The sequence below is a fragment of the Phodopus roborovskii genome, unplaced genomic scaffold (assembly GCF_943737965.1).
Source record: "Phodopus roborovskii unplaced genomic scaffold, PHOROB, whole genome shotgun sequence".
Classification (NCBI taxonomy): domain Eukaryota; kingdom Metazoa; phylum Chordata; class Mammalia; order Rodentia; family Cricetidae; genus Phodopus; species Phodopus roborovskii.
Genome location: NW_026126418.1, coordinates 78,887,673 through 78,914,093, shown reverse-complemented (window position 1 = coordinate 78,914,093; position 26,421 = coordinate 78,887,673). Strand labels below are relative to the sequence as shown.

The following is a 26,421-nucleotide window of genomic DNA, read 5'->3' as shown; positions in this document are numbered from 1 at the left end:
TATCTCATTTTGGCTGAAAGCCAGGCAGACACCAGACAGAGGTCTCAAAGCTGAACAGTACAGGAGCTAAAACTTGCATCTCAGGCTTCTGGTTTGGGATCCCTTTGTGTTTTTCTCCCTTTGGCCAGGATAGCCTTAGGCCACAGTCCAGCTAGGGCTAGGTAGCTGGGTAGATACATCCTATTAGCAACACAAATCATGGCTGCAGCCCTTTGAGGTCCAGACTAGATCCAACATCAATGGAGGAGTTGAACTATTTTAAGCCAGGACTGGAGGGCCCCATGTGGGCACAGGGAGGGTGGCCTCAGACTCTTGGCTAGCTTCCTGGAAGTCACCATGGCCTCCCTCCTCTCCCCCAACAGCTTTCTGATGCAGTCACTTCCCTACAAACAGGAAGGAGGTCCTCAGGCCAAGACCTCCAGCCCCAGTTTCCTACCCTTCCCCCACCCTAACCTTCTCTACTACGTGGGGGAGCCCATCAGATCCTGGTTCGTGTCCCTACTGGGGATGGCTTCCTAGGTGGCCAAAAGAGGGCCTAAATATATCCTTCTCCAGTCACCCCATGGCTTCAGGACAGGCTTCCCCTTTCCCTGCCCCTTTGGTCTCCTTTGGTCTTGACTTTTCATGTACTTTCCCATTGAGGATAATCACTGAGTCAGAAGAGCAGAGGTGTCCCCAAATTTGGTCTCATTCAAGCAAGGACCCTGGAGAAAAAGCAAAGAAACATACTAGAACACTGAAAGTAGCAGAAAGAAACAAATTGGGACAATCCAAGAGAAAGATACAGGAATAAACAGATCCATCAAGACAGAGACAAGTAGAGAAGCCAAGAGATACCAAAAACAACTGCAGGGGGTTAGGTCCAAGAGAGCAGGAGTACAGATGAGTGGCAGCTCTGACTACCCCCCAAGCTTAGGCCTACTCTAGGAGCTGTGGGGGGCCCACTGGCTGGAGAGCTGGAGAGGAATGTGGGGAGCAAGGCTGGGTCACTTCTTGAGGGCCAAGCGTGTGCTCTCTGAGATAAGCTGCCCCAGGAAGGGGCTACAGCTGTGCTGCACGCTCCCAGAGCATGGCAAAGAGGCCCAGGCCCAAGGCTGGAGGTTCAGCACCACCAGACACCCAGTGCCAGCACCTGCTCATGCCTGATGCCTGGAGGGACTCCACCAGGCTTCATTCATTCATGAAGGACCCTGCCTTCCTTGGAGGGCATGCAGCTTCTAAGTGCATATGTTGGGAACAGCACCAGCTACCAAGAGGCACTTCAGTTCTGGCTGCAATCTTGGCTCAAATTTGGGGGATGGAAAGGAGGGGTGGGGACTAAGCATTATGCTGAGCTGGAGCTGGCAGGTTGGAGCACAGAGAGGTACTGAGGTGGACAGTTCTGAAATGAACCCCAAGTTGTCCCCATGTGATGGGGGGTAGCAGGAGTTGTGTGTATGTGTCCACATTCTACCTCAAATATGTGTGTGGCAGGGAGGTGTGCAAGTCTCCAGACACTACCACTACAATTCCCTGGCTCTCCATCTTGAGAATTAGGCCCCTGGAAGTACCTGGTTTTTCTCATTCTCACCAGGTGGTCCAGCCTGGTGAGCCACAAGAGGAGAAAAAGCCAGCAGGTCTAGAGAAGGTCCCCAGCCCCCACCCCTCCTCATGATGCAGCTGAGGCTCCTGCTGGCCATGGCCTTGACCCAGCACTATGGACTTCTCTGACATTGGCATCGGATCTGAACATCTGGCAGAAGGCTGATAAGGGGTGCAGCGGAAACAGCCTCTGCTTCTGCCAGCGGGCCCGCCCCCTACACTGCCCAGAATGGGGTCTCCACAGCTAGTTCTTCTGCCCCCATCCCCCTGGGCCCCTTGGCCTTTAGTCCATTCTCTGCATAGATCTCTCTCCCTTCCCTTCCTTTCTTCCTCCCTCTCCTCACACATTTCTTGCTCTAACCCTCTTCAAGTCCTCTCATTCCTTCCTTCCACCATCTGAGGATCTTCCTTGCCATCAGTAGGTCTCTCATCACACACACACCCAGCTTCTTTTCTAGCTGTTTCTCCCCACTGTCCCCCAATCACAGCTACCCCCCCCCAGTGTTTGGGTCTCTGCTTCTTTTGTCCTTTCTTCTACATTTGGGAAACAAGCCTAGCACTTTGGGAAAGTCCCTACTCAGGAGTGAACCTCTAAGCTTTGTTTGCATTGGGGAGGCAGCTCTGAATCAGGGCTGTGGTTCTGCTTCCTTGCAATATAGGTCTCCTGGCCTGAACCCCTAGCATTGAAGCTGTGCTCACACAGGAACACAGGCTACCCAGGGCACAGCCAGTGGAGTGTAGGCTATGCCTCATATTTCTGTTTTCCCACTGCTAAGCTGTCTTTGCTTGAGTAACTTTGGAGGTATGCCTCCTGGCTGAGCCATGAATGTTGCTCACTGGTTGTGAGATAAAGATACTCTCTACTTCACTCCCAGAATGGTAGCAAGGGTTTGAGACTAAGCCTAGGTATATAATGGTTCGTTCACAAGGACATAGTGCCATTCCTATGCTCACAAACCCAGCTCCTTCCCGCTCTGTCTAGTGGTGAGTTAGAGTCAATGGGCCAGACTAGGGGGCAGCCCTGAGAAAGTGGGTATATCATATCCAAGGTTGACTAGGGATGAGAAACACCCAGCTTAAGAGTGAGTAACAGCTAATATCTAGAGAGGAGACAACACATGCATGAGGAGGCCTTCTGCAAGAACAAGGCTTTGACAGTGTTGAAGACTCAGAGACAAATCAAGCCTTCTTCCATTGAGGGTTCCCCCAAGCTGAGATGAGTCATCCTACACAGAAGGGCAAACAACAAGCAACTTTGACAGCAATGTTGTAATGTCAGACCCAACAAGGAAAGAGCCTCTAAAGATAGAGTAGCCAGGCCTTCAGCAGGTCTTGTGTGTGTGTGTGTGTGTGTGTGTGTGTGTGTGTGTGTGTGTGTGTGTTGCTGACACTTATTGGGCACACATGGCTGATTAAGTGGACACTAGGTAAGTTACATGTTTATACATGAGGCTCAAGAGAGGAGATATAAACAGGTCACACAGCCAGAGAGGGGCTGACCTGGAATGGAACCCAGAGTCTTTGCCAGCAATCCTCAGCTCTCAAGGACTTGCCAGGGCACCACAGCTAAGCTGGCTGGTGATTTTCAAGGCACCATGTGCTGAAAGACACCATTTACCCTGTTTAAGAAGACAGACTCTCCTGAGCATGGCGATGCATGCCTTTAATCCCAGCACTCAAAGCAGGTGGACCTTTGAGTGTTCTAGGCCAGTCTGGTCTACTTGGAGGGTTCCAGCCAGCCAGAGCTACACAATAAGACCTTGTCTCAAAAATAATAAATATACAAAAATAAAAATAAACTTTTAAAAAGAGGGCAGGCCTGGCACTTCTGAAGCTCTGGGTTTGAATCAAAGCATCTCTCTCTCTCTCTCTCTCTCTCTCTCTCTCTCTCTCACACACACACACACACACACACCTACTTCTTGAAGTTTTTCATCAAAAGGGGCGCAAAAACAAGGATTTTGTTGTAACACATTGATGAACTGATATTTTCTAGCCCATTTCTTTACTAAACTCAGAGAATGAGCAGTATGGATTCACAATGAGAACATTTGCAGGAAAGTCAGAAAAGCAGTGTCAGGCTTGGCAGCTTACACCTGTAATTACAGCACGCAGGGCTGATGCAGGAAAGAGAATGGCCTGAGCTACAGAGAGAGCCTATCTCAAACAAAAATTAAGTAAATCAAAAAAAGTTTAAATGAAACAAAAATAATAAAATGAAATAATAAAAATAAAACAAAATGAGTCTGATAAGCTCTAGCTCTATACAAGAAAAATATAACTTTCTAGGTTAAAAAGTCATGACTGAGGCCATGAGTGTTTGAGGGAAGTTATATGAAATGGTATAGACATAATTAAAATGCACTTATTCAGATGCTCTTATGGGCAGGAAAATCACTACTGTAGCAGGGTACAGGGACACACACTTATAATCCCAGCATTCACAAGGGAGTTCTGGAAAGTTTGAGACCAGCCTGGGCTACATAATGAGACAAATCAAACCAAAACAACAGAAAACTAAATGGTAACTTGAAAAAAAGACACTCTAGATTTTAAATCTAATTGGCTCAGTTATCTAGAAAGCCCCTGTTGTTCAGAGCTACATAAATGAGAAATTTTGGGTGGCTTGCCTGTTTCTTTAAGTGAAGTGGGAGTTCTCTCTCCCCACTTGGTGGTCCTGTGCCCTAACCACTCCTCAGAACGAATGGCTGCAAATCCTCTTGGGATCTTCACTATGGCATCCCGTAGTGTTTAGAACAGCACATGACTCACAAAGCACACAATCTATAGGAGATGAAGAAGGGATGCATAGAGAGGTATGTGATAGACAACATGCAGGGCTCAGCAAGTCCTGTGTGGACTTGAAAAAAGTGGACAGGGACACCTCAGGCAAAGATTAACAAAAACAAAACAAAAACCTCATTCTCTACCCAGAGATTCCAGGTTCCACCCTAGCCCAGCAGTCTTGGCACAGCCTCAGTTTCCCCAGCTATCAATGGAACATATCTGCAACTCCCAATACATAGCGATATTCAGAGAAGCCTTAATCAAAAGCCACACAAGCCCCACCTAACAGGATCTACCGTGGCCATTCCTCCACATCAGCCATTCTGACTCCACACTCAGATCTGGGACAAGCTGGACTATGCAGTCCAGGCCAAGACCCAGGGAGGAAGCCATTCAAGGGGAGAGACTCACAGCTTGGTGAGGGAGCAGCCCGTAAATCAGGTCCCACTCCCACCCAGACGCTAACAAGCGGCTGCCTACCCGCCTACGTGGGGTTCCTGCCTCAGGCTCCCACAGCGGCCTGGACAACCAGCTGGCTAAGGCCTCCTCAGTGCCTTGGCCTCTGCCCCTGCCCAGGGCCCCCAGAAAGATAGGATTTTGTTTTTTTTTTTTTTTTTTTTTTTAGAAGAGTGAAGAAAGATATAGAGCTAAATGAAGAGAAACACCAACAAAGGAAGAGAGAGAGAGAGGCCTGCAGAGTCACGTGGGGGCAGAGACCAATTGGGCCTCTGGTGCCCCCCCATACAGTGGGGGGAGGAGGAGAGGACTATCGGACAGGGCCAGTCTGCTGTCCGCCGCTACCCGCCTGCTGCTGGGTGAAGAAGTTCCTGAGAGTCCGCTAGCCACTGCCCTACCTGGGCCCTGAAAGCTTCCCCACCAGGACTCTGGTGCCCAGTGTCCATCCTCATCCGGCTGAGAGTTCTCCTTCCGCTCAGTAAGTGAGGGCCGGGGCCCAGGCCTCTAATGGCCAGCCTCCCTTCTCAGCACCTCACTCGGGCCTGAACTGGCTACTGCCTGTTCTGCAGGATGACCAGTGCCCACCACTCTAGACAGGGAAAAGACCAGGGGTCTCTTCGGATCCATTTCCTCATTACAATACCTACCCCCTCTTTCCTAAGCCTTGTTAGGAAAAGCTAGGCCTATGGGTCTGAGGGTGGTCAGTGGTATCTTAGAGGTGTGTTCTTGTGGGTGTTGTGTTCTATGACTGTCCTGAGGGTCTCTTGGCTTATCTTCTTTCTGGTCTTTGAATCTTGCTGCCTAAGTATCTGGACTGCTTCTATGGAGGTATGTCTGTGTTTCTACTGTCAGTCTGGGCCAGTGTCTTTGCTTTTCTGGGTCACTGTAAGGGTATATGGGAGGTGGGGGGTGTGCTTAGTGGAGCCATGGCTTCCAACCTGGAGTAGTGGAGCCCTAGGGGAAAGGGCTGAGATAGAAACAGAAAGGTAGACTGCTTGTTGCCCATCCCCCATCGGGCCAGGGTTTTAGCACAGAGGAATGCCCACACTGTTCAAAAAGCCCCTAGAGATGCCTATTCAGGAGCCTGGTCCCCATTCCTTCACTCCTCCACTGCCTACTGGCCTCTTTGCCTGGGTACATTTTGGGGCCTTTGTTTTGTTTGTATTTATGTATTTGGGTGTGGTCTGCCACTGAACCCCATTCCCTCCCCAGTTTCACTTTCTGGGGGTTTCTGTCTGAAATGAATTTGTTCATAGGCCCATATAGCCCTTATCCTCACAGGTTGTATGTTCTCCAATATGGGGATAAGGCCTGACAGCCTCTGATTCCTTCCAAGATTCATTCACACAGTTTCCCCCAAGAACCCTAGTCTATAGGACCAGGTCTTTTCCCAGGAGGGAAGTGACTTGCCTGAGCTAGGACAGGACAACCAAGTTGGTCAGAGTCTGACTTTGGGTTGCTGCACGGGGTCTATTGAAGCATCCTAGCCCAGCGTCCACAGAGGCCCGAGCCATGGAGTGGGATCCACACAAATTTTGGACTGGTGGGTCTGTGCTTCCCCACTACTTCTTTCTGGCTTTCATGTCCAGCCGCATGTACTGCCTTCCACCCCTGGTGGCCAAGCGGCCTGGATGGAGCAGAGCTCTCTCAGTTTCAGTTACTTAACTTGAAGAGCGGTGTGGTCTGGTGGATCTTGCCAGCCCAGAGTAACTGCTCTGCCATCTCACCCTCAGACCAAAGCTGCCAGGATCTCCTCCTCCCACTACATCCTAGCTAGAAGAGAGCTCACAGGGGTGCAGGGGTGCAGTTCCTCGGTTCTGCTTTCCGGTCTCTGCTTACCAGACTTCAGGACGTCACAGAGTGGAATGACCACGCTTTCATTTCCAGACTAGCATCCTGAGGGACACTCGCGAAAATGGGGTTCGCCCCTAACTCTCGCTGGCCACTCCACTCCACCGCTCTCTGGGAGCACCTGACTTAGGATTAAGAAACAGGGCTGGTGCGGGTGCTTGTAGCCCAAATAGGCAAATGTGGCAGTGTTAACTCAAAAGCTTAGTTTCTACCTTGGTCTCGTGCCTTACCCACGTTCCCCCACGCTCGCTCTTAGCCACTTACACACTGCAAAACGTCCAGAGTGTCCAGAGTTCCCACACTGGTCCTGGCTATTCTAAACTGGACTGGCAAACCGGAGCTCGCCTTCTCCCTGCGCAGGCAGTGGCCCGAAGCTTCCCTGCACACAACACCTGACCGAATTCCAGGGTGATCAGAGTCCCCAATTCTCTTGGAGCTCTCGGGCTTCGGAGGACCCAGCTGGGCCTGAAGAGCTGGGAGGTGAGGGTGAAGGCCAAGCGGGCTGTGGGGAGGACGCGGCCCGCGCCTCCGCCCCCGGATACCGTACACGCGCATATAGAGCGGCCGCCCCGGCCCCGCGCGGCGGGTTCGCGCAGCGCGCAGTGCGGTGGAGGGGCCCGGGTCCCAGGTGCGCTTCGAGTGGCCCCACGGGCGGCGGGCGCGGGGAGGCGGGGGCAGAGCGGGACTGTCTCCCCGCCCCCCGGCCCAAGTGGCCGTCATCGCGGGCGGGAGGCGCTGTGCCCGGGTGCGGCTTCATCGCGGGCGGCGGCACGGCCGAAAGGTGCGGGGCGCTGCTCGCGGGACTGGCCTGGGTGGGCGCCGCCGTCGTACCGTTCTCCCGTCCCGGGCCGCGGCTTTCGGGATCTGGACTCTCCGCCTGAGGTCTCCCGCAGCCTCTATAGCCCGCACCGTCTCCGCCCGAGGTCTCCGCCCTGCGCCCGCGCCCGCGCCCCCTCCACACCTGCTCCCGGCCCGACGTCCCGGGCTCGCCGGTGGGTGCCGTCGCTGCGCGGCTTTGTCTGCGGACCCAGTGGCGGGGCGACACGGCTCTCTGCCTCCCAGGGTCGGCCCCTATCCCTCCACCGGGCCACGCCTCGGAGCTCTCTACCCGCACCGCCGCCCACCGAGAGTCTGTCTCCCAGTCCCTGACCCTCTCGCTGGGCACCTCCGTCTCTCCAGGTTTTCCTCCTTGTCTCTGTCACTCTTGCGGCCTCGGTCTCCCCAAGGATGTCTCTCGTTGTTCGGTGTCTCTCCCTATGTCTCTGACTCTGTGTCTCACAGGTTTTCTCGTTGGGCCTGTCACTCCAAACCTCTGATCCTCTCTCTTTCGTTACCCAGCATTGGTCTATCATCTATTTACTATCTACCGTCTTCATATCATGTTCAGTCACCGATCCTTATCTGTTCATCATCGATCTCTCCTATCATTTATCCATCATCTATCTACATAATCTATCAGTATCTACCTACCTAGCCAACCATCTATGAATCTCTCTGCGATGTCTCTAGCTCGGCAATTCCTCTCTCCGTCGCCCAGGATCCATTAAGCAGCACCGGCTGGGGTCTCTCTAGACCTCTCTGCCTCAGGTCTCTATCAGGTCCCCAGATTACTCCAGCTGCACTACCCGCTTCTCCCTGATTGCCTGGCGTCGGTCTTCCCTGCTCCCGAGCCTATCTGAATTTCTCAGAATCGGGGTTTTGTTCTCAGACAAACGAATCAGGATGGAAACCCATCGAACCCGAGGGTCCCGGGTCGGCGCGGCAGAGGCGGCATGGAAGCAGCACTGGAGCGCTGCGCTGGGACGCGGCCGGGCCAGCAAACCCTGGCACCCGGCAGATGCTGTGGGCTGCCTCGGGAGCACAGGCCACGGCAGCCCCAGGCCAGTCGCCGTCGGCCCGCGCTGACCCGCTCCTCCTTCCACAGGCGGACGCTGCGGGCATGGACTATTCGTATGACGAGGACCTGGACGAGCTGTGTCCGGTGTGTGGTGACAAGGTGTCGGGCTACCACTACGGGCTGCTCACGTGCGAGAGCTGCAAGGTGAGCGCAGGCGGGAGCAGGGAAGAGCTAGGCTGTGTGTGGTTAGGAGTGCTAGGGTCGGCCCGAGGGTCGGGACCTGGCATTCACTCCCTTCCTCTAACACAGGGCTTCTTCAAGCGTACAGTCCAGAACAACAAGCATTACACGTGCACTGAGAGTCAGAGCTGCAAAATCGACAAGACGCAGCGTAAGCGCTGTCCCTTCTGCCGCTTCCAGAAGTGTCTGACGGTGGGCATGCGCCTGGAAGGTGCGCGTCCTGAACACCTGGGACCCCTGACTGCTGATTCCCCAGGGAGCTGCGGGTGGGCCTGGGAGAGGGACTGAGGGGAAAGGTGCAGTTTTTGGATCCAGGTGATTGGCCCCTGGGCGTGATATTGGGGCCCTAGCTCTGCAGAGAACAGAGGCAATTGGAGAGGCAAGTGCCAGAAGGTGCCTTGCAGGCAGGGCCTGCCTGTGTTCGGTACCAAAAGTGAGACGTCCTGCAAGGTGGGTGATGCCTGCAATCCCAGGACTCAGGAGACTAAGGCAAGTTGATTGCTACTTATAGGCTGCATACTGAGATTCAGCACTTCTTTCCGCGAGGGGGTGAGCCTTTCTCCCGGACAGAGCAGAGTCCCAATAGATCTACTTTGTGAGGAGTTCCCAGCCATCCCTATAGATCCCCACACCAAAGCTCTCAATAACTTGACCATGCTCAAATTCTAGCTTCTTCACTCGTAGGCTGGGGACATTAAGCAAATAAACTTTTTAACTCCTATGAGCTACAGATGCCCCCATCTGAATAATGAGATAAAAAAGTAATGTTTGCCCTGTATTGGTGGGAGGGCTGGGGGCTTATAAAAAGCCGGAGTTGCCTGCTGTGAGAGCAAATGCTCAGCAGAGTAGCTGTAATTGTCATTATTATCACACTTTCTGCTGCTATCTGTCCATCACTGTCCACCCTGTGCATTTATCTGTCTATCTGCCCAAGTATCTAATTTTTGCAGGAATTGAGATTCCTTCCCATGCATTCTTAACTCTGAGAAGGTTGGAGTAAGAAGAACAGTGCCCTATCATCGCCTCTCTCCTACCCCTGTTCTGGTCCAGAGAGGACAGCATTAGCCCATCAAGCGAGACTCAGACTCAGTGGACAGTCATAGTGTCTATCCCACTGGCCCCAGTCTGGCTGAATGCCCAGCCAGCAGCTGTCAGCTAAAGTTTTTGCAGAGAAGGCCCCAAAGGCTGGGAGAGCTGTCAACCCATCCTGCTACCTAGAGGACTTAGGTTGAAGGAGGTACCCTGTCCTGTTCCTGGAGCCCTCATGCCTAACTCCAGGTCCACAGATGGCAAGAGAGCTAGCCACTGTGGGTGGCAGAAGCCTCTGGATCAGCCTGAGGAAGCAAAGAAGGTTGGCCACCTCCCAGCAGGAAAATCTGCGCTGGGCAGGCTCCCAAGCTCTTAGTTCTGTGAAATACCACCCCTCTCTCCAGCTCTCTCCCTTTCCTCAGAGCTTGGGTGGGGTCCTGTCTGAACAGGGGTTGGAGCCACACTCAAGCTGCAGAGATGCACCTGTTAAGTCTGGCTGGTGACACATTCTTGGCCAGAAGAAAAACATCTGGTCAGCAAAATAGGTTCCTTCCTCCAGCATTAAACCAGGCTCCACAGTAGAAGGCAGTGGGGGAAGCCCCAGTCATCTTGTAACAGGAGCTTAGTGGAATCAAGAAGCTGGCATGGCACCCCCTCCTCCCCTCAGCCCCCCACCACTGTAAGTCAAACTAGGGCCCTTTTTTTCCTCACTATTTCCCTGTCAGGCCCTAGACTGGGCACCTGAGCCTGAACCCTAGGTGTTTTCAGTCTGAGGTATGCTATGGGGCAGGACAGGAGATTCTGCCTGGGACAATCCTTGGACTTCCTGGAGGTGGCAATATTGCGACTGGGCTATGCAATGAGAAAGAAAATGTGAGATAAAGAAAAGAATTCCAGGTAGAGGGAATAAATAATTAAGGGCAAGTTGGGTGAGGAAGTGTGTTAAGTGGAGAAACAAAGGGGTAAGTAGGGAGGAAGGGAAGAAGATGGGGTCACTAGAAGGTGGAAAAAAAGCCCAGAATGCCAATCTAAGGCTATAGCTGTTACCTGTGAACTGAGCAGGCCATTGTGTGGAGGTGGAAGAATGGTGTGTGTGTGTGTGTGTGTGTGTGTGTGTGTGTGTGAGAGAGAGAGAGAGAGAGAGAGAGAGAGAGGCAGAGGCAGAGAGATGGAGAGAGGCAGGGACAGAGAGACAGAAACATATATTTTTGGAAAAGATCTGTGAGAGGTAACTAGGAAGGTGGACCCTGACTGACTGCTCCTGCCCACAGCTGTACGAGCTGATCGAATGAGGGGTGGTCGGAACAAATTTGGACCCATGTACAAGAGAGACCGGGCCTTGAAGCAGCAGAAGAAAGCACAGATTCGGGCCAATGGCTTCAAGCTGGAGACTGGCCCACCGATGGGGGTGCCCCCGCCACCCCCTCCCCCACCGGACTACATGCTGCCCCCTAGCCTGCATGCACCTGAGCCCAAGGCCCTGGTCTCTGGCCCACCCTCTGGGCCTCTGGGTGACTTTGGAGCCCCAGCTCTGCCCATGGCTATGCCTGGTACCCATGGGCCTCTGGCTGGCTACCTCTATCCTGCTTTCTCTAACCGCACCATCAAGTCTGAGTACCCAGAGCCCTATGCCAGCCCCCCTCAGCAACCAGGGCCACCCTACGGCTATCCAGAGCCCTTCTCAGGAGGGCCCAATATACCAGAGCTCATACTGCAGCTGCTTCAGCTAGAGCCAGAGGAGGACCAAGTGCGTGCCCGAATAGTGGGCTGCCTGCAGGATCCAGCCAAAAGCCGCTCTGACCAGCCAGCGCCCTTCAACCTCCTCTGCAGGATGGCAGACCAGACTTTTATCTCCATTGTGGACTGGGCTCGAAGGTGCATGGTGTTCAAGGAGCTAGAGGTAGGAACCCCCACAGCCCAGGGATCCCAACTCTAGATACTCCTTCGGTCTGTCCAGTATCGCCCTTTGAAGGAGCATTCCTGACCAATGGCTTCAGACAGTGTCTGGGGGAGGTAATACTAGAGGCAGGAATGGTACTTCTGAGAGATTGCAGCTTCCTGATCCCCACTGCCCCCTGCCCATCCCTCTGCTGTCTCTCCAGTCTGTCTCTCAGTCTCTGTCTCTCTTGTGTCTGCTCCCTGGTCTGTGCTCCCTCAGTATCTCCATGTTCCTCCAGACCTTGCTTCTCTCCCAGTCAGCATTTCAGGCAGTTCCCTCTTTCTTTGAGACCCTGAGTTCCCTCAAAACACTTGTCTTGTCCCTCAGATTCCCAACCTATGTCAGAAGTAGATCCAACCGTCTTATCCTTTCATTCATTCAGAAAGACCACCAATCCCACCATCCTCAACTGTCATAGATGGGTCTCAGAGTCTATGACTTTGGGTGTTGCGGGCCTGATTCCTACCTAGCTAAAGTGAAGGAGCTCACTGCCCCTGTGATAAAGTGTGTGTGTGTGTGTGTGTGTGTGTGTGTGTGTGTGTGTGTGTGTGCATGCATGCTCAAATGCAGAAAAACTAGATAGAAATTCCTATCTTTGAACTAGCCGCATGCAACTGCCTTCCCCTATCTTTTTCTTCTCTTCTTTTTAACCAGAGTTAATGCATATGAAGCTAAAGAAAGTAGGAACACAGCAGGAGGACTTGAGGCTAGTCACAGGAAGAACTTTCAAGTCATTTTATCTATCAATGTGAAAGCCCTAAGGCCTGAGAGCTGACTTTCTAGTGCCCTACCTTCTGTGTACCACCCCCAAGACTCCAGGATCCTGACCAAGACTCTTTGCTGCCTGGCATGAGTACAACCCAAGCCTGACCCTCTTAGGTCAAGCCCCCCTGGTTGTTCTTAGGCTAGCTGTAAACAGCAGGGCCACTGTCTTCCCTGCTGGAGCCACTGCAACCTTGAGCGGCTGTAAGTGCTGACGCCATTCTGCCCTGGCTTCCTCTGGGCATGTGGCCAGATGGGCGGGGGGCACTGCCTGACTGCCTGGCTGCCTGGCATGGAGAGGAATAAGGTGCAGCATGAGCATTCTGAGCCCTATAGGGGCAGCCCAAGGTTTATTTAACCTAGAGGCCTCTGGGAGTCAGGAATTGATGACCATGGCTCTCATTCCCACTGTGGAGAGCCTGCCATGGCCAAGGACATGTCATGTCTCTGTCTTGGGTGACTTCTGTCACTGGCCCATCTAAACTAACTGATGTAGGAGATGGATATAGGTCAGATAGTGGGCTCCCCCACCTGCCCTGTTGCACATGGTTGAGTGCTCTGGAAAATGAATCCCCCCCCCCCACACACACACACTTGCACAAGACACTGCAGACATCCCCTACTTGGAGAGTAGGAGGAGCTGAGCATTCCCAGCTTTCCAGGACCCTGGATCCAGGGGCAGGGCACTTCCTCTGACTGCCTTCCTGGTGGTGGTGGGGTGTTGGGTCATGCAGGATGGGAAGGGCTTTTGTCCCAGCATTGCTGAGTGTTTTTTCCTGCTTTTGGCTTCTCTGTGGCCCAAACCTTCCTGCTTCCCCTTCCCAGAACCTGTAAAAGGAGCCCAGGAATTCTAGCCACAGTCAGCACTGTTTTTGAGGGGCCTTGTAGAGAAAGAGGCCTAAACCCAGCCCTTGCAGCCCTTCTTGAGCCATGGTTCCCCAGGTCAGGGTTCTGTGTCATAGAACCTGACTATGTGGGTCAGAAAAGCTGAGGCTGCCCAGTGAGCTGGTTCTCACCATGCCACATTAGCCCACTGTCTATCTCTGAGAAGGGCACATCTTAGGTGATGGAAGAGGGGCTCTATGGCTCTGAGACTGGGGCTGCTTCTGAGATGGACACTGGAGAAATTAGAATTAACTGGACCTAGGAAGCTGCAGGGAGGGCTAGAGGACATATGTGGACTGTCAATGAACAAATCCCCAGGTTATGGAGAAACAGGACCCAGTGGGAAAGCGCTGCTACATCTCAGGTGATGGGGGCACCCAGCTGTGGGACTTAGCCTGTTTTCTCATTTGTAAGGTGGGAAGGGTTTAATTAATATTTTCCTAGAGGCTTGTAAAGGCTGGGTGAGTTAGAACAGGTGAAGAATTTGGCATGTGGCTCAGTACATAGGAAGTCCCTTCAATGTTCGCCCCTCCCTTCTGATCTGCCCCCTTTGTAGCATGAAGAAGACTCCATACTTGCAGGCCTTCCCAGAAAAACACAGGGAAGGGCACACAAGGCCCACACATCCCTGATCTCTGTAAAATGGGACCCACTTTGGTCCTGGTGGCATACCTATGTCTTACCTGCAGGATGGTAGACTCGTCTTCACCAGGTGATCTGCATGGTCACCGTGAAGGGCAGGCTGTAGGGGAGTGATAGGAACCCATCTTGACATCTGTCCTCCCTCAGTGTTCCACTCTGCTCCTTCCCCAGAGGGCCCCATTGGCAGCGGATAATTGCTCAGCTAGATGGTTTATTGAGACACAGTAAGTCTGTCAGTCTTGGGCTGATAAACAATTGCTCAGCCAGGACTGTGCCATGGCCAACCATGGTGTGTCAGACCCTGAAGAATTACTGAGCTTGTTGGCCTTGGTTGCCAGACCGATCAGACTCTAAGGGCTCCAGTGAGGCCCACTGAGGGCAAGGTCAGCGCAGCGCCATCAATACTCTTCCTGGGGGCAGACTGCAGTGTCAAGGCTCCAAGATTTGTGCTAGCCCATGTGGGGGACCAATAGACCCTGAGTGGGGCTGGCCAGGGACCCCAAGCCAGGACTGCAAATGACCTTGTTCCCAAAGTGGCAAGAGGAAGGTGGAAATCCGTGAGTGTGTGTGTGTGAGTGTGTGTGTATGAGTGTGTGAGTGTGTGTGTGAATGATATGTGTGTGTATGAGTTGTGAGTGTGTGTGTGCATGTGTATGTGTGAATGACTGTGTGTGAGTGTGTATGAGTGTATGTGTGTGAATGAGTGTGTGTGTATGAGTGTGTGTGCATGTGTATGTGTGTGAATGAGTTGTGTGTGTATGAATGAGTGTGTGTGTGTGTGTGTGTGTGTGTGTGTGTGTGTGTGTGTGCGTGTGCGCATGCGTCCATGTGTCCTTTTCTCCACCCACAGGAAGGGGTGGGCATGGCAGGAAAATTTGCTTGGTCAAGGAGAAGATGAAGCCCAGCATGTTCTTCAGAACCTTTGGGGACAATCTAGATTTTTTTCTATGCAGAAGAGGGCGGCATACCCTTTTTTATCACAGACCAGGAAGAAATCAGGGCTGAGGGAAGTACACAGCCAGGTGAAGGACTGGAACTTGGGTTTGGAGTGCTCAGCCTAGCTCCATATCGCAGCCCAGGGTTGATCAGTCTCCTTATGCTGGGCCACCCAGCCCCAGGTCTGAAGTCTGGGTAGAGTATGCTCCAGGACTGGGCACCCAGGTCACTCTGACCCTCTGCCTTTTGCCAAGGCTCAGCCTGCTTATCTCCTAATGCTTCTCTTTATCATTTCTCCTGCCTCACTTCTTCTTTCCATCTGGGCACAAGGGTATCTGCTCCTATGACTATGACTGAGATGGGGGTGAAGCATGCCCAGCCCAGCCTGGCCTCCTTCTGAGCCACCTTTATGGGCCTGTATTTATTTTGCTGCCTGCCACTGTGACTGCCCTGTAGACTTCTTCTACCAAGGCATCTAACAGTTCTCAGAGGCTCCTAGAATTTTTCAAGATCTCCCATCTGGTGTCACCTATATGGTCCTATCTGATGATCTGTAACATAAGTATCTGTCACCTGGGCAGGGATGAAGTTTCCAGAACTAGTACTTCTGGAGTTTTGCCTTTCCATGGAAAAGGTGATGGAAAGGAAGGCCTCTCTGGTGCCACAATCTCTCCTGGAGATGTGAGAAGAAGTGGGGAGCAGCCTGCAATTAGAGGCTGGGTTTCTGTTCTGATAGTGATGGGGCTCAGCACAATGGCCTGGGCTTTTGACCCAGAGAGGAAATGGATAGCAGAACCAGGTCTTCCCTTCTACTCTCCTGTCCTGTGTGTGTCTGCAGCTTCCCCAGGTCTCCTTCTAGGGTAACTGTGGCCACAGGTCCTTCAGGCCAGTAGGTGAGGGCTGGTCTTCACAGTACTAGACATTAGTCTCTGAGATTTATGGGATGTGTGACTGGCCACCTCCAGGCACCTGAATCACTGAACAATTGACAAAATGGAGATTCCAAAAGCTCTGGGACATGTGTAAAGTCATAAATGTGGTGAAAGACAGAGTTGGAGCCTGAAAGAGGCCATCACTGGGCCCCAGTGAAGTAAACCGGTGGGCAGATAGGCCCATCTGTGACTTTGAGTAGAGAATTGGGGAGAGGAGTCTGGAGGGCAGTCCCCAGCTGGACTTCTGTGTGGCTCTTTCCTACAGGTAGCTGACCAGATGACGCTGCTGCAGAATTGCTGGAGTGAACTGTTGGTGTTGGATCACATCTACCGCCAGGTCCAGTACGGCAAGGAGGACAGCATCCTGCTGGTCACTGGGCAGGAGGTGATTAAGCTGTTCCAATTCCTAGTCCTGCATGATCCCAGACCTCTCCAGGCTGCCTCTGGGCACTCTGAATTCCAAATTCAGGGACATACACCAGCCAGACTTCTGTGTCCTGGGACCTTTTGAGGAGCCAGAGTGTGGAATAGCCTTGTTATCTCCTACAAGGAGATTGATTGGGTCTTCCCAAAATAAGGCAGAGTTGGTCAGCTGGTGCTGAGGTGATAGGTAGCAGTCAGCACTGTCACATGTGTGAGAGCAGTAGGGTCAAGGACTATGAGAAGAGGTTCAGAGTACTGCCAAGGGCCTGTGGGGTAGGAAGCATGAAAGATGAGGATACAGCCATTGCTAGGGGCTGGTGATCAGGCAAGACTCTGTAGGGTCTCCATCCTCATAAATAATGAATGAATGAGTAAATAAACAAATGGAAAATTAAAAGAGTAGGCAAAAGGCTCAAAGTCAGAATTTGGCCCCCTTTGAGCAGAAAATATAACGTGACAGGGGTGGGAAGCCATGGAGAAAGTCTGGGAATTCCTGAACCCCCCCACAGGAGGGACATTATGATTGCCGGTGGATGTGGGTGAAGGATCCCAAAAGTGCTGGATCTGGAGACACCTTTAAAGAGGATGGCCCACAAATGGTGAGAGGAGGTACAGGGAAAGGTGTAGAAGAAAGGAAACTCCTGGAAACAGGTGTGTGACACCCCCAGGAGAGGGACACAGGCTCAATAGAGGGCACAGTGGGTATTGTGATGAAATGTAGACTCAGGCCCTACTTCCTACCCCTGGCCCTCAGGTCCTTTGTCCTCACCCTAGCTTCTCACCTCCCATGGCTCAGGCTGCTGAAAGCAGGAGTTTGGATACTGGTCCCAAGGGATGACTCTGGGATATGAGTGAGGACACATGAGCTACAGGAACATCCTGAATGTACCTATGCACCTATGTTTGCTTGTGTGACTCTGCACGTACAGGGATGTGTGGGTGTCCATAGCTTCCTGTCACTGTGTAACCATGAATACATATAAAGGTGTGTCTGCATTGTTGTGAATGACTGTTGAAGGGCAGGAGTGGGTGTAGGTATATATGAGTACCATAGCTTCAGCCAACAGGTAACAGCTTTATGAATATATCTGCATGATTATGTGGAGAGAGAGAGAGAGAGAGAGAGAGAGAGAGAGAGAGAGAGAGAGAGAGAGAGAGAGCTAAGTGGTGATGAACCTATACCTTTTTGGTGATCATACACCTTGTCCGCTGTGCTCAGGCAAAACCACCCTTCTGTTCCTTCCCCAGGGAAAGACATTTGTCACAATTAACAGTACAAGAACAGTTCACACTATTGGGCTGGCAGCAGCCCTTTGTAAATGAAATATTCTTCAGCTTTCTGGTGTTCCCACTGCCTGGTACCTGCCCCACTGCCACTAAAGAAGAGGCCAGTCTTGGGTGCTCAGCTTGAGCCAATAGGCAGAACAAAGCTGGCAAAAAGGCTATCAGCATGGTGGGCCTGAGGCTCAGTGTTTGACCCAGGTCCCTAATCTGAGCCCTGTGCCCTTTCACCCCAGCCCCAGTCCCTCTGCCCACCTCCCTGACCTGCCCTCTGCTGGTTCAGGTGGAGCTGAGCACAGTGGCAGTGCAGGCTGGATCCCTGCTTCACAGCCTGGTGCTGCGGGCACAGGAGTTAGTGCTACAGCTGCATGCGCTGCAGTTGGACCGCCAGGAGTTCGTCTGTCTTAAGTTCCTCATCCTCTTCAGCCTTGGTAAGTGGCCTCTGGAGGTTCTGCAGCAGAGGGTGCAAAGACACTGGGGGCCTACTGTGGTCAGAAAGCCCAAGGGAGAAGGATCCTCCTTTAGTGAGTGGTACAAGGGTACATGGTCAGGTCAGGGCCTAGCTGCTCCCTGGGATAGGGTCTTAGTTTCTCAGGGTGAAGTCCCAAGGGCTGAGATGTCTAGCATTTGTCTTTCTTGGAGTGAGGACCCTCTGCTCTGTGTACCTGCCACACTTAAGTGTCTGCTGCACTTAGGACTCTCTTCCCTGGCTCTCTCCTGAGGTCCCTACTCTCCTGAGGTCCCTACTTTCCCTAACTCTGTGAACTACTGGGCCCCAGGTTCTGACTCTAAATCCCTTCATTCATTCTACAAACATCCAGCCTGGTGCCAGGGGCTAGGAGCAACATAGCAACATAGCAAATGGAAAAGACCTGTTAGGGAAACAAGTGTCTTCTAAAGGGTGGAATCATAGCAGCAAGATCCAACGAGTATGAGGGGTGCCTCAGAGAACCTGAGCCCTGGGGCAGAAAGCCTTGGACAGTGTTAGTAGATGGATGAGCTAGGTGGAAGGTTCTTCAGCCAGGAGGCAGCCATGGAATCAAGGCTGGACAGAATGGAGACATGTCTTTCTGGCAGCCTACAATGATGTCTCCTGGGGAGTAGGATGTGTTTGGAAGCAGAGGGGAGCTTGTAAGGAAGCACAGTGCTCAAGCAGATTTGGGCTACTTAACATGACCATGTGGCTAGGGACCAGGGGCCGGGACTCTCAGCCTGGGTATGGTTCTACAGAGTATTAGGAAATAACTATCATGAATTTGCCACTTTGGAGTATAGCAGAGCCTTAGGGGCCAGGCTTTGGAGGGTCTAGGAGATGGGGGGGAGGTTGCTGGGCAGAAAGGAGTTGTCAGCACCAGTCAGAGCTTCATCCATGCATTGTGCTCCCTTAAGAGGGACCTGCAGCCCCCTTTCCCATACAACCAAAGGTACAAACTAGGTCCAGTGTGACTTTGGCCTCCCTTGAGGTAAGTTCAGGCTCTTCTTTCCAGCCAAGTAAGCTTAATGGTGCCCTGTTTGGGAGGGTTCAGACCTCTCCCATAATCTAACTTTATAGTAACAGTGGGGAGGGTGGGAAGGGACTGTGTATGTGCATGGTTGTCTGGATTCTAATTCTAGTCTCTGGCTTTGTGCAACTGAACAAGTAACTCACTCCCTTAGCCTCTGTTTCCCCAAGTGTGAAATGACAGCTGTAAGTGTCCTTGACATACTGCAAGGATATATTGAGACAATTCTACCACAGTCTTGGCCCTTGGAAGTGAGTGCTGATGACTTTTTTTAATCATCCTTATCAAGTCCATAAACAAATGAGCCAAAGTCAAAGTGAATGAACAAACCAGGCTAGAGGCTCGGTTTTTAATACATGCTTTGTGTCTGTCTCAGGGCTTTATTGTCTCTGGGCACAGGGACTCAAGTCTGGCCAGGGTGGCATAGTTCTCAATTTAGTGGGTCTGAAATTGGGTGGGGTTAAGGGTGTCAGAGGCACAGGAGACAGTGATTCTAGGACCTCAACTTACTGGAGCTTAGAATGAGGGAACAGTGGCACACTGGGTTACAGAGTCCTTGGAAAAAGACTTCATGTTGGAGCAGTCCTGTATGATTAGAGTTAGGGTAACTCTACTTGGTCTGGATGCAGGATGAGATGGATGTATCTGAGCTGGACCTTGCAGTGTGAATAGGAGTATCCTGGTGAAACAAATGAAAGAACAGCCTGTTGGAAGTTATGGGAAGAGGGAGGAGTAGAAAATGGGTTATAAGGTGGATAGGGGCTGAACTGTGCATGGCCATGGTTATTGGGTACCTTGACCCTTCCTCTGGGATGGCTCCCACTCTAGAAGTAATACAACCACCTCACATCTGCATATCACTATATAAGGCTCTTCCAGCAGTAGCCTGGGTCAGATTGTGGGTGGATAGCCCAGAGCTTCCCAGTGGGCAACACCTATATCTGGGTGATGGTGTGTAACCCTCTGAATCTTAAACACAGGATTCCTCATCAGAGCTGAACTTTCAGGAAGACTGGGACTCAAAGCAGGGTTGTCCACAGACTTCCAGTCAGCCTGATTGTGGCACCTTCAGCATCACTGCTCTGGGTTTGGCAGCCTCAACTCCAGGCAGTGACTGTCAACCACTCACCCACCCCTGTCCCCCTCTACACGCCTCCTTCTCGCCTATCTCTGCAGAAGGGTGCCATTTGGCGTCTAAATAGCATCTCAGGCAGCTCAGAGGCAGGTAAGAAGGCTTAATTAAAATTAGTGCCTCTTTTCTGGCAATCACAGTGTTTATGAAGATGGGCCTGGCCAGCATTGTTCCACCGAGGACTTAATCGAAGCTTAATGGATTGACCTAACATTCGATTTCCTGATTCCTATTGAGGCGCACGGCAGCATTCCCTTAAGCGTTTGCAATTTACCCACTGCTCCAAGCCAACAAAAGGCAGACTGAATAGCAGTGCCACTCGAGGGGCCATTGTGCGCGGGGGCGCCTGCCTGAGTCACTGCTATTGGGACAACATTCTTTATGCCTCACTGGAATGAAAGGATTATTCAAATATTCAATTAAACCGTGAAAAGGGGGACTTTTCTGAGATCCTGGGGGCCCCCAGCTCATGAAGCTAGCGGCTGCTCTCAGGGTGGAGTGCCATCTCCCACCCATCTCTGCCTCCAGGGATGTGGACTGCAGGCTCAAGCCCCAGGCTGGAGCTCAGTGAGCATCTCTGTCCTGACCTGCCCCATCTTATAGAAGATAAGAAACTGAGGTTCAGAAAGGACCTCTGGGTGTAGAGCTGGGGTGTGAGCTCCTGACACTGGAAGGGAGAATCTCCAGGTTATGGGTCTGCTTGTGGGTCTGTGTGATGTGACTATACAACAAGCTTGAGACTGGGGAGAGGGGGAGTGGTTTCTAGGTAGGGGAGAATTTAGGTATAAAGTCAGACCTAGGACCCAGGATGGTACTTTTAGACAAACCCTATGGTTTAGAGAGAACCTGGTTCAGTGCCCCAGAGGAAGCCTTTCCCAGCCCCTCCCTGCCTTGAAGCTCCTGGAATCAGACAGGCTTGGGTCTGAATCCTGTCCTGTTGTATGTGGGTGGTCTAGACACATTCTGATGTACTCCCTGTGGTATAGGTGTTTGAGGGGATGAACAGGGCTGGTCGTAGGTATCTGGGTGCCTGCAACACCGATCCCAGCTCTGGACTGTAGCCACTATGTAGCCATAGGGTTGCTCTCCGTCAACCCTATGGCTGCCTTCATTCATGGCCTGATGGAGGTCTTAATTTGTGGGAGCTGAGAGACCAGAGGCCTTGGAGAGGGACTGTCCCTGAAAGCTGTCCTTGTCTTGCACCCTCCCCCTTCTATTCCACTGTCATCCTGAGTCCCTGATGCTTGTTGCTGAGAACAGTAAATCCTGGTAAAGCCCTGGTGTCCCCAACCCTTCCTACCCCACAATCTGAGTAACATTCTGGTCCATCCTCCTCCATCTTGGCTCTTCCCTCTAGACGCCTTTACTGGATAGTCTTGAGATAGATCCCATCTTTCTCCTATTATGAATATCAGACTAACCCAGGGACAGTATGGTGAAGATAGTGGATGGAACAGAGCTGGGATTGGAATGGGAAAAAGGTTGGGGCAAGGACAGATGGGATCAGTAGGCATCTCTTGCTTCCAGACCAGCTTGGTGGATTGACTTCCTATGGTCACCTTTAACTGTACTGAAGCTGGCCAGGCTGGGGAGCCAGGTTGCTATGCACAGTTGGGTAGATTTCAATGTACATGGGCACTGAAGCAGGAAAAGACTGGGCTTGGATCTAGGTATATCTCTCCAAAAAGAGCATTTTCCTAAAGTGTACAAAAATGTCTCATGAGCTAGTGGCTATCCCTGGGAGGGGAGGAAGAAAGTGACCCTGGTTTACTTATTGGAAGGTGAAGGGAGTCAGGGTGGAGGCCAGCAGCTGCCAAATCCTGCCATACGACTCAGACCCAGCTCCAGTTTCCCTAAATCCATCTTTGAAAAACACAGGCCCCAGGGGGTGTGCTGGGGGTGGCGAGGATCAGGGTTGCCAGGCACCTCAGCTTTCCTGGCGCAGTGGGTGTTAAGAGGGATTAGAGAGCCAAGAGCGAATGCTGGCCCAACTCCCCACAGTAGAAAGACTGGGGTGCACCAAGGGAGCAAAGCAGATGAGTGAGCCATCTTCTGACCCCTTGGAAGCCACAGCTCAAGGAGGCCAGGATAGGCTCTGAGGGTTGGGGCTGATGTTAAACTTCTAGGTGGGGCATGACTAATAGATGCTGGGAGCTGACTGACAAAGGAAGGGCCCAAATATCCCATTTCCAGCCCCCTTCTCTGAAGAAGGTGACCTTTATGCAGAATAGACAGGCACTCTTCCACAGGCTGTTCCTAACCAACTCCAAAGACCTCTTTTGTGTCTAGCCCAGGACTAAGGCCCAAGGATGCACTAATCACACTTCAGCCCCCTGCCACATTTGATCCACACTGAGCCACCTGCTCCTCTTCCTGTCACAGTGAGCTGGCCCTTCAATCTAACTACAGCTTCATGCCCACCATTGTTTTCACATAGCATGTCTATGTGGGGACAGCTAGGGAGCTAACTTGCCTGCATACCTGCCTGCCCACCTGCTTGCCTGCCTTCCTCCCATTCTTTTCATTTTTTGGTAGCATAGAGGAGAGAACCAGGGCCTGTATGTGGCAGGCTACTTTAAGCCACACTTAAATTTATGTGAATGGCTTACCTTGCAAACTTCCAGTTCTTTTGTTGCCTCTCACTTCCCATTGTACCCCACTTTTCAACATGGCTTTATGTGCTCTAGGTTTGTTCATTCTACAACTCCCCAGATGTAAATGGCACACAGCCACCCATGCCCTCTTCCTCACCATGAACAGGGCTGCAAAGAAGCTGACCCCAGAGACCCAGGAGTAAATTTATGGAGCCTCTTTCCAGGGCATGTCCAGAGTACTCATGGGGTTGACACCCCAAGACATGTCCTTTTGACAGCGATGTTGATTGTGATGCCTGAGGCAGGAGGTAGGGAAATAGCCACAGGAAGGCTTTGACCTGTTTTCCCATCTTTGGAGGGATCAGTGCATCATTTTACAGAGAAGAAAATGGAGAGGTATAAACACCACACCTAGCAATGCACCTGCTGCTGTTGTTGATGGTCTTGGTGATTGTCAAGTATCCATGGTGACAGCAGCAGCAATGACTGGGCTAGTGATGTATGGTTTAGTGGTTGGTGATGGTGGTAATCATACTGGTGATAAGACAGGGATTTTCTAGGTGTACTGACACATGCCTTTAATCCACTGGGGAGGCAGGGAAAAGTTGGTGGATTTCTGTGAGTTCAAGGCCAGCCTGGCCTACATGGTGAGTTCCAGGTCAGCAAAGGAGATGTAGTGTGACACTGTCTCAAAAAGAAAGAGAAGAAGAAGAAGAAAGAAAGAAAGGAAGAAAGAAAGCAAGAAAAAAAAAAGAAAGAAAGCACAGGGACAAGCTTGGAGAGATAAACCTAAATGATGTCAGTGGTGGTGTGGTGGCCCAAGGGTAGAGATGGGGAGGTTGCCATTGAGAGGCTCATTGCAGTCTCTGCACCTGTAGGTTTGGTATACCCTGGGAATGTGGACTTGGTAATACTGCTGACAGTGTCAGCCCAACTTTAGTTAGGCACAGTGACTGGAGGGTGATGGACTGCTCCCGTTGCAGATGTGAAATTCCTGAATAACCACAGCCTGGTGAAGGATGCCCAGGAGAAAGCCAACGCTGCCCTGCTGGATTACACCTTGTGTCACTACCCGCATTGCGGGGACAAATTCCAGCAGTTGCTATTGTGCCTGGTGGAGGTGAGGGCACTGAGCATGCAGGCCAAGGAGTACCTGTACCACAAGCATTTGGGCAATGAGATGCCCCGCAACAACCTTCTCATTGAGATGCTGCAGGCCAAGCAGACTTGAGCCTGGGCACCTAGCAGCAGGCAGTAGGTGGGGATGCCACTGCCTCCAAATGACTGATTGCATTAGGTGATCCAGGAGTCCTGTCCCTAGGCCACTGCCCCTGAGTTCTGGAGCTGTGTGTTTGGGATGGCAGGCAAAGATGGACAGGGACTGCCTGGGGCAGGCTGCCTTCACCAGCTTCTTTCCTGGTATCTGAGGTACAGGTCCTGGGAGGAGGCTTGGGATTCCCTGGTGATCCTGGATGTCCCTTGGGTCAGAGGTCATCCTTTCCCTCTCTCCTGTAATTGGAGGCATCAATGAGGGCAGAAGAGGATCTCCAGACTCCCCTGAAGAAGGGAAGTTCAGAGTTGTAAACTGAGTTTGCTAAATTGGGTAGGGTCTTCTCTAGAGGATGCCAGGAGACTGGGTCAGGCAAAAAGACCCCTCTCCACTGTCTAATTCTGAAAAAAATACTTTGTGGTAATCATCTTCCCAGCCACCCAGGGAGGAAGAGTCTGGTGTAGTCAACATTCACATCCTGGGCCTGTTCACTACCGGTGGCTGGGCTGATACTTATTTGCAAGGTTGTAGTCACCAGGATTCTTTAGTGTTTGCTTTTTCTTTCCCCTAGATAGTCTTTGGAAGGTGTGTGTGAGAAAGAAACAGCAGGAGATAGGTTGAGGACTAAGCTGGGATGTGGGGATTAGCACTGAAGTTTTCTCCTGATATCTCATTCCAAGATGGCACTGGGCCATCTTTATGTACCCCACCTCACCCCAGAGAAGAGTTGTTACTTGCCCTCTGCCCATTCCACTACAGTCCGTGAAGGTGGGGATATGGGGACCTGAGAGGACTCAGGAGTCTTTAAGTGGGGACAGTGCTGAGGAGTTTCTCTTTCGTGGCTCCATCCTTTTGTGTCCCTTGCCACAACTCTTGAAGCTGACCTCAGTTTCCTGACCTCTGCTTTGCATCCTGAAAGTCTCTTTACAGGGCCAGGCACTGAGGGGGAGAGACCTAAGCCATCCTCTGTTTCAGACTGGGCATCCATTGTCCTTCCTGCTTTCATGTCAGATTTACAGCTTATGCTAGGCCTGCCCAGCTGGACACGGCTGCCTCCTGCCTTCAACAACCCTGCCTCACACCCCACCTCTGCCCCTGAAATGTGTGCCCCTGCCAAGGCCAAGACCAACTGCCTCCAAAACAAGAAGTGCCCTTACAAGCCCCTGCAGCCCTGAAATAAATTTTGCAATTAGTTTCCAGTAGCATTTGTGAGTTTGCATTCTGAAGCAAGGTGTATAGTCCCTGGGGTAGGTTCTGGGGGTTTATGATGGTCTGCCATCAAAACTGTATTCAGCTCAAACTTCTGGGAGGGGACTGTCAAAATGGCCCAGAAGGTAAAGGTGCTTGGAAGATTAAATGACTCTAGAATCCACATGGACAAGAAGAGAATTGACTCCCATAAGTTGTCCTCTGGCCTGAGTGCATGTATGTTTCTCTCTCTCTCTCTCTCTCTCTCTCTCTCTCTCTCTCTCTCTCTCTCTCTCTCTCTCTGTCTCTCTCTGTCTCTTACACACACACACACACACACACACACACACACACACAGAGAGAGAGAGAGAGAGAGAGAGAGAGAGAGAGAGAGAGAGAGAGAGAGTTAAGACTTGCATGAAATAAACCCAGCCAACAGTCCAGCATAGATGGGGGATGAACTCATGAACCCTCCACTTCTGTCTAAGGAGCTACTGGCTGTAAAGGAGAGTCAGATTTCTTCAGGGATGTGAGCCCTGGAAGTCTGCCCATACTCCAGTGATCTAGTGGAGGGCCTACATCCATGCACACACAAGCATTGTTAAATGGACTCAGTGGGTTATAAAAATTAAGGAAGACAAAGTTGGGAAGGGAATGTGGAGGGAGTCCTGGGGGGAGGTCAGTGGAAGGTACTATAAGCATTGAAAATATTTTTTTAATGAGGTGGAAGATAGGTTGGGGAGCCCAGAGTGTAGAGAAAGCAGACACTACTGGGGTTTGCACCTAGGACCCCAAAATACACAAAATTTGGAAAATTTTCTGTGATCTCAACTCATTTCCCTCTGCCATGCCAGTTCTGCCCCCATATGAAAAACTTATTTGTTCCATGAACACCTCGAGAATGCCCTCTCTCAGCTCCCTGTCTGTGCAGTAAGTCCAGCAGTGGTATAAACCAGGAGGGGAGCTCTTCTCCAACAGTGTGATTCCAACCTGGGTCTCCCTTTCTTCTCTGCCCTGTCCCCACCCTTGCTAACGAGTCCTCACCCTCCCATCCCACTAGGTGGCAGCATTGAGCTTGGCCACCTAAATCTGTTCCAGCACCTCAGGTTCTGTTGGATCCCCTCTTCAAAGCCGTTATCTGTGAGTTTCCCCAC

General features: G+C 51.7%; 1 protein-coding gene across 3 annotated transcripts; it reads left to right on the top strand.

Annotated features, from left to right (window-relative positions):
* The first annotated feature begins 5,104 nt into the window (after window positions 1-5,104).
* Window positions 5,105-24,329, top strand: Nr5a1 (nuclear receptor subfamily 5 group A member 1). 3 transcript variants are annotated; one of them, XM_051185379.1, is made up of 7 exons: window positions 5,105-5,302; window positions 8,600-8,716; window positions 8,822-8,963; window positions 11,053-11,681; window positions 16,143-16,262; window positions 17,865-18,012; window positions 23,793-24,329. In XM_051185379.1, exons 2-7 carry the CDS (start codon window positions 8,615-8,617, stop codon window positions 24,038-24,040), a joined length of 1,389 nt encoding a protein of 462 aa, XP_051041336.1. In that variant the 5' UTR covers window positions 5,105-5,302; window positions 8,600-8,614; the 3' UTR covers window positions 24,041-24,329. The 3 variants fall into 3 exon arrangements, with proteins under 3 accessions (XP_051041336.1, XP_051041337.1, XP_051041338.1); XM_051185380.1 differs by lacking the exon at window positions 5,105-5,302 and adding an exon at window positions 7,250-7,303; XM_051185381.1 differs by lacking the exon at window positions 5,105-5,302 and adding an exon at window positions 7,634-7,667.
* The last annotated feature ends 2,092 nt before the right edge of the window (window positions 24,330-26,421 follow it).